General features: G+C 40.6%; 1 protein-coding gene across 1 annotated transcript; it reads right to left on the bottom strand.

The window, feature by feature from the left end:
- Positions 1-972: 972 nt before the first annotated feature.
- tnfrsf11b (tumor necrosis factor receptor superfamily, member 11b) lies at positions 973-6,823 on the bottom strand. Its single transcript, XM_075449823.1, has 4 exons — positions 6,752-6,823; positions 6,097-6,499; positions 4,981-5,157; positions 973-4,344 (listed from the first exon to the last, which is right to left on the bottom strand). Exons 1-4 carry the CDS (start codon positions 6,752-6,754, stop codon positions 4,004-4,006), a joined length of 924 nt encoding a protein of 307 aa, XP_075305938.1. The 5' UTR covers positions 6,755-6,823; the 3' UTR covers positions 973-4,003.
- Between the last annotated feature and the right edge of the window lie 1,163 nt (positions 6,824-7,986).

Below are 7,986 nucleotides of genomic sequence, written 5' to 3'. Positions count from 1 at the left end.
TCGAATCTCAGCTCAGGTTTGCCCCTGCATGTTCTCCTTGTGCTATCAGGACTTTTCTCCACGTTCATTTGCTTCCTCAAACAGTCCAAAAATTTGAATACTTGGTTAATCATTGTTTCTAATCTGACCATAGATGTTACTGTAAGCATGCATGCTCTGTCTTGTTTGTTTTCTGTGTCTGCCATGTTATGAATTGGTGGTATATCCAGTGTCCTCACCTCTCACCTGATGACAGCTGGGGTAAAGGTAAATGGGTATAGAAAAAATATGGATGGGTTTTCAAATGTTTTACTGGTACTGTGTATGTGTTAGTATATCACTAATCATGGCGTCACAAGAACAGTCACTGAGCACTAGAGGCTTGGGTGTATCCCACCATGCAGGACCCCAAGTGCAAAGAGGCATTTGAGACATTCCATAAAATAATAGCAGAGTGAAAGAGGACCAGTCAGCTACAGTTCACACATAGCATTCAAAACCAAGAGGCTGGAATCATGTACATCTGTTCAGTGTATGGGTAAGGAAGTTCCAAAGTCAAAGTGGGAGATATTTCCAAAGGTGGTGGAAATCATCTGTGGGACTTCCAGATTTAGACTGATAAATCAGCGATAGCCACCCTGTCAGACATATTAGTGGTCGGTAAACAGCAGAGGAAAACGGAAGTGATGGATACAGCAAAAAATCTTGGTGCTTGAAAAATACCAAGATAAGAGATTTTGGGCTGTGACTCATACTAGGAGAGTAACTCCAACAGGAGTCCCAGCAGCCACACTAGAGTCCAAGGAATGGACCCTTAGGCACCCAAGCCTCTGATAAAGGACCTAAGCTTGTAGAGTGACCACCTTCACAGGGACACGTGGTGAGTTTTCAGTATATAATGAAAGTGTTGGAGGCACTGATTCAAAGAAGCTGAACAAAGTGATAAAGATTACTCATTTTTTCAGGCAATGAAATAAAACTGCTCAGCACTGATTATATATTTTATTTATAATTTTTATTTGAGCATTATTCAAAGCACTCAAGTCCATTAATACATGCATGCAATTATTTTCATTATTCATGTATAAAATAATGAATGACAATCAAAGCAGCTCCTCATCTTGTCCCACTGATGTCCTTCATTCATGTTACTTCATTCATATAAATACAAAAAATAAATTAAGATATGTGTTCACTTGTTTATTTCCAATGTAAAACTATGAAACCTTAGAAATGAGCAGAACCAACAAGTGCAACATCTGTCTTTAACTGCACGTTCGGAAAGAGGTAGATTTACAGTAGGCATCAACTTTTCAAAATAAATTGGTCAATGAATTGAGTGTTTTCTCCCTCTATGGCTGTTCAAAAATCACCCAACCCATAAATAAAGTGTCAACTAAAACATGTTGTCTCATATTTTGTTTTATAGCATTTATTAGTTTTGGTTACAAAATCATGTTTGGTTGCCCTGGTCCTTCCGGGTAATGAAATAATAATAGAAAATAATAAAAACAATTAAAATGGGGAGAATGTTTACTGAATTGCTTTCAATTGTGTGCACTGCTTTTGACCGTTTAGTCACAACAGGAGGATTGAATGTAGCCCATAACAAGCAAGCTAAAGAACTCATCGCTGTTCTGGAAATGTCATGTCTAACAAAGTTTATGGAAATGATTAGGTCTGAGGATACCCCATGCTCTAATGATTATGATCTGTTGAAATCTTACACATCAAGTCTCTTAAATGTTTTGGATACCACTGCTTCTGTCAAGGTTAAAATGGTTAAAAGTAGGCAAAGGGCGCCATGGAGGAAAGAAGAGTCAGTCAGGGCACAGAAAAAGGGAGCCGAACGGAAATGGCGCAAGTCAAAGCTCCAGGTTCATTATGAGATTTTCAAAGAAAAGCTATGTGTGTTCAACTAGACTTTGCGTAGAACAAGGGAGAGTTATTTTTCTGAAATCATCAAAAACTGCAGTAACAACTCTCCTATCCTGTTTGCTACAGTAAACAGATTAACAAACCCTCCAGTTTCACTGCCTTTAGAACTCATTTCTACATCCAAGTGTAATGAGTTTGCAATATTCTTTAATGACAAAGTTCAAGGCATTTAAAATCCAATAATTTCCACAACACAAATAACTACTCTGCAGCCAGCTAGACACCTAGAGCTGACACATTTCACACCTGTTACTGACAAAACAGTCGAAGAGACCATCTGCAGTCTGAGTTCATCAACGTGCTGCCTTGATGAGTTGCCCACTAGATTCCTAAAGTCTGTGCTGAGCAGTTTGTTACCACAACTCGCTCATCTAGTCAACATCTCACTCCAGACTGGAACATTTCCAAAGGCCTTAAAAACTGCTGTCATTAAGCCTCTTCTAAAGAAGAGCAATCTTGATGCCACAGTACTGAACAACTACCGGCCCATATCAAACCTGCCATTCTTAGGCAAAGTCCTAGAAAAAGTTGTATACCAACAGCTTACTTTCTCCTTTCTAACAATGTTTTTGATATTTTCCAATCAGGCTTTAGGCCCCACCACAGCACTGAGACAGCTCTGATCAAGGTGACAAATGACATCCGCCTGAACACAGATGCAACTGAAGTCACAGTCTTAGTTCTGCTGGACCTGAGTGCTGCCTTTGACACAGTTGACCATGCGATCTTATTACAGAGGTTAGAAGACTGGGTGGGAATCTCTGGTCGTGCTTTAAACCGGTTCAAGTCCTATCTCGAGGACAAGAAGTATTTTGTTGAAATTGGTAACTGTGTCTCAGACCAAATGGCTATGACCTGTGGGTTTCCCCATGGGTCAATCCTGAAACCCCTATTGTTCAATCTGTACATGCTTCCTCTAGGCCAGCTAATACGCAGCTATAATGTGTCCTACCACAACTATGCAGATGACACTCAGATCTACGTGTCACTGACGGCAGGAGAACACGGGCCTGTAGATACATTGTGTCGCTGCATCGAACAGATCAGTGTGTGGATGCAAAACAATTTTCTCCAGCTAAACTCAGACAAACCTGAAATCATTGTCTGTGGCCCACAGAAACAAAGAGAAAGTGTTATCAGTCACCTTGAGACTCTCTTTCTAAAACCTAATAATCAAGTTAGAAATCTCGGGGTAATATTGGACTCAGACCTGAACTTTAACAGCCACATTAAATCTGTAACATCAGCAGCTTTTTACCATCTAAAAAACATTGCCAGAATCAAAGGAATAGTGTCTAAACCAGACTTAGAAAGACTGATCCATGCGTTTGTCTCCAGCAGGTTAGACTGCTGTAACGGCCTGCTCACTGGGCTCTAAACGGGCTGTAAGACAGCTGCAGTACATCCAGAACGCTGCTGCTCGAGTCCTGACTAGAACCAGGAAATACAACCATATTAGTCCAGTGCTCAGGTCTCTGCACTGGCTTCCAGCTCTGCTTGTGTACAAGTTTCATGGTCTAGCGCCAAATTACAGCTCTGACATGTTAGAGCCTTGTGAACCAGCTCGGACTCCTGCTGGTGCCCAGAGTCAGGACTAAACAAGGTGAAGCTGCGTTTCAGTTTTATGCTCCTGAAATCTGGAACAGTCTTCCAGAAGATGTGAGACATGCCTCAATGTTTAAATCCGGGCTGAAAACAGTTGTATTTAGCTGTGCAAATGACAACTGGAAGTATTCCATCTGCACTTTTCACTTAATTAAATTCATAAATTATTATTTTTTATGGGAGGATTTTATTTGCATTCTTGTGATTTTATGTAGCTGTAAAGAACTTTGAACTGCCTTGTGTACGAATTGTGCTCTACAAATAAACTTGCCTTGCCTAATGTGTACAGTGAAGTATGTGGACTTTTCCTATTAATTACTATTCTACTTTAACTCTGCAAAAAGTGACGTAGTCTGTGCTGACAGTGAAACTTAACTAAAGCAAGAGTGAAACTCCACAAAAGAAAAACTGTTTACTTTTTTTTTTAAATGCAAAACCATTATTTATGCAGTGCAATATAAAGCACATTGTCTATCTCAACCTAGGCCGAACTTTCCACTCCCTCGGCCACGCTCCCTAAACCACACTGCTCTATTAGATGTGCGTCAATATGGTTCAGCTTTGTCTGTAGTCTCTCACCAGAGCCATTTGCTGCTGATTTAATCAGCATGTCTGGAAACTGTCGAATATGCTTTGCTGTGGCAGACGCAGCCCAAGCACTGATCTGTGCATGAAGCTCTGAGAAGTTGAGTTCTGAAGTTCTTCCCTTCTTTTTTCCGTCCTCAGAAGGGAGCTTGTGCACGATTCGGCGCAGGCGTTTGATGTTCATTTTTTGGTGAACGAAAAAAGCTGGGATGATTTCTCTGAGGTAGTCCGCTCCATCTGCAAATTACAGTTAAGATAAAATATCAGCAAAGAATTAGATGACACAAAAACTCCAGTATGATAACAATACAGTCAAGTTTCATTCTGAGAGTACTGTTTACTTATCATGAAGCCATTCCTGGTTTTACTACAACAGAAACTGAAAATAAAACCTGTTGTGGTTGGAATGCCATGCTCAGTTAAGTTTTTGAAGTGAAAGGTATTTAGATGTTTTAATTCAATTCAATTCATTTTTATTTAAATAGCGCCAAATACAACAAATGTCATCTCAAGGCACTTAGATAATAAAGTCCAATTCAAGCCAATTGGAATTCAATTAATTGTAATCATAATTAATGACATGGTGTGATTGCAGAGGGTAATTAAATTCTATTTTTTACCCATCTCTTTCTTTATCAGTCAAAACTCCTAGTGTAATCACTGATAGTTAAACATTAACATCTGCTTCAAATCACCGATTAGATATTTTACACCTTCTTTGAATTATTGATTTATCGTTTGCATCTTTGTCAACAAATTTTCATTCATGCCGCACACATACCGCCACATAATGCACCTTTGTGTTTAACTTTGATGTGCCTCTTCCTGCTTTTTCTTCTGCTTAGAAAATCCTTTTTAAACATGGGACCTTACCTTTGAGCTCCGTGCAGTTTGCACATACACTGTCGTGCCAGGTGGAGCCGCTCAGCACCATCTGTAGCCCTGCATCAATACAGTTCTTGTGTGCCGTGCAGTTGTGGGAAGCAGATGAAAAGTTGGAGAAGGTGTTGCTGGAGCAAACATGGCACACCGTGTTCTTCTCAGGTGTACCTGGTGGAGGATCACATCAGATGTCTTGATTAAGAACAATGACCGCTTTTTGCTTTGAAAACACCTTTCCAAGGTTAATGAAGCTTCATATTTCACTTCCATCCAACGATTTGGATGTGCTTGAATTTAACAGGCGAGTGTTTAACACGCTTATTTCCAAGCCCAAAAAGAGCAACAGCCAGTGAAATGACTGTCACATTTCTATTACAGTAGAAATATTACAGGACCAGAATTGAGCTTGCTCAGAAGCACCATCCCACATTATTTTGTTCCTTTTGTATAACAGGTTAAGTTTCATCTGGCCTCTGTGAGGCAGCATGTTTTCATTTCTCCTCAAAGGGATTACGTTCAGTTGTTTCAGTTTTGGTCTTTAGGTCAGAACTTTTAAAATCAGCCCTGCTTCTGTGAAGTTAAGGAAACGCATGCAAAGGATGCGACATGCTGATATTAGTTGTTAGACCTTGACATTTGTTTGGAGATAGCACACACTGTGTTAGCTCCTCAACATCTTCATGTTTCAAAACTGTTCAGCTGTCTCCATGGTAACAGTTTTACTTCAAAAGTTGGTGACGAATTGTCGGACTGTGAAGCTTACAAGCTGATATGAAATGAATGTCCATATCAAATGAAGAGAGCAGGTAAACGTGAAGTTTGCTATGCTTTCACAGATTGCTGATATTTCCTGTTGGTGTTTTAATGGAAACAGCTTAAGATTTCTAAAGCTGTCATCTGTGTCAAACATTTCCGATTTAAGCTGTTGGGATAAATGCCTCTGCCAGTAGACTTTGTTTCCAAGCTGGCATTTTGACATGTCACACCTGGAAATCACAGGTGGAACTCATTACTAGTGAATGACAAGTAACCGCTTAAAGGTATGTTGCTGCTGATCTGTACCCTGTGAAAAGCTTTGAGATTATGAACGCGTCTTGGTCGCTCTACCTTTGGTGAACACCCCCTGTGCGGACGGACACTCGCTGTGGCGGACGCACATGCCGAACTCCTCTCTGTAGTAGTACCCCTGTTTACACTCGCACTGGCAGTCGCTGTCGGCAGTGCACGCCTTCTTCACCACCTGGTTGTGTCCGCAGACCCCGCAGCGTAAACATTTGTCTATGTAGTTCCAAAGCTCTGTGAACGAGCCCTCTGGACACTGTGCGCACTGGGTCTCCCTCGTCGACGAGCAGCTTGCGCGCAGGTAGGCCCCCGGGGGGCAGCGGTCACACTGCACTGGCTCGCCAGTGAGCGGGTCCTTGTCTTCGTAGGTCAGCGGCGAGGCGACGCTGTTCACCAGAGTGGTGCGCGCTGCCAACAGCAGCACGGCCGGCACGAGCAAAACAAACATCTGGAAGGAGGGAATAAAAGAAGACAGGACAGAGGAAAAGTTATTCTGGGAGCAACAATAAAATGAAAATAAAAAACTAAGAAGAAAAAAAAAATGCAGCGGTTGTCCCCGAACAGGTTATCCTGAACGCAGTCCGGGCCCATTTAGATGAAAATAACCGAGGAAAAGTCATATTCCTCTGATGTTGCCATACGACATGTTTGCCGCGGCATGTCGCGGCATATCTCAGTCAGTGTCAGTGTCTCCACCTACCATTGTGAATGTGAAGTGGCAGCTGGAGCAGTCAGTAAGAGGATGATGCTTTTATACCTACCCATCTCTATTACTATTACGCCTCCAGAAAGCCCGTTGAATCGGATAATGGGCACTGATTGAGAAAACAAATTCCTCTTTCCAGGAATGACTATTATGACGTAGGCTATCAACTTGACGTATAAATGTCACGTTGATTGTTTTTTTTTTTTTTTTTCCCCACCAACGAAATTAAAATGAAATCAAGAGCTGATGGCCTTTTGATGCGTGTGCCTTTAGTATTTCCACAATTTTTGGACAATTTGAATCCACCCACTTACGGACACGAAGAGTTTTAATTCGGTTTAAGATGAAATAAGTTTCAGCATTTTTGTATTTTCTTTGGTTTTAAGATTTTTTTTATGGCATAATTGTAAACGCATTCAAATAAATACGTGTAAACTTGTAAACCAGGTTAAATGTTAATTTCTTTTGAACTTTCGTTTTCTTTTGAACTTCGTTAGCTTTTACAACAGTCCTGTATGTAGCTATAGCCTATACATTTACAGGACTACATAAGGGTGAGCTGTGTAAATTATCCTTTATCCCCGATCTCACCCAAGTTTGGAAAATGGGCTGATGACATCTTGTGGACAAAAGATATTCATGGCTTAATATTATGTAGGCTACTGGTTACATACGGTTGGCTCGCGGTAGGCAGCTCATTCACTGCACTAACTTTATATAAGACATATAAGACAATGATTCATTTGTGGCTATTTTTTTTTACCTCGTTGAGTGGGCTTTTTCTTGGCATTTATCAAGAAAGCACTGTTTTTATTGTAGGCTACCCATTTAATTAAAGCCTTGCTGTTTTTATTATTTATTTCTTTTCTTTTTTGCTGTTTTAGAGATTATTTATCACATTTGTTCAGCTTGTGCAGCAGCACTTTGGCCAATTGTGGTTGATTTTTTTTTTTTTTTTTTACTTAGCTAAGTCATCTCCCCACATCCTTCTACCCACTGAGTCACATCTGAGGTCACAGTTGAATCAACTTTGTAGTTTGATAACCAGACGAATCATGTGAGTAAATCAATGTTTTCTCTTTATCTGACCTGGACAAAGTCATCTTCACAGCTCAAGTCGAATGACGATGTGACTGACTCTGGTATGCGAAATGAATTGGGTATTTGGCTCAAAAACATTTCAGTCCTTCATGACGTAACCGGACCCCGCGGGAAGATGTTTTACAGAG

Source organism: Odontesthes bonariensis, chromosome 18 (genome assembly GCF_027942865.1).
Source record: "Odontesthes bonariensis isolate fOdoBon6 chromosome 18, fOdoBon6.hap1, whole genome shotgun sequence".
In the NCBI taxonomy this organism is placed as follows: Eukaryota; Metazoa; Chordata; class Actinopteri; order Atheriniformes; family Atherinopsidae; genus Odontesthes; species Odontesthes bonariensis.
This window is presented reverse-complemented; position numbering and strand designations above follow the sequence as displayed.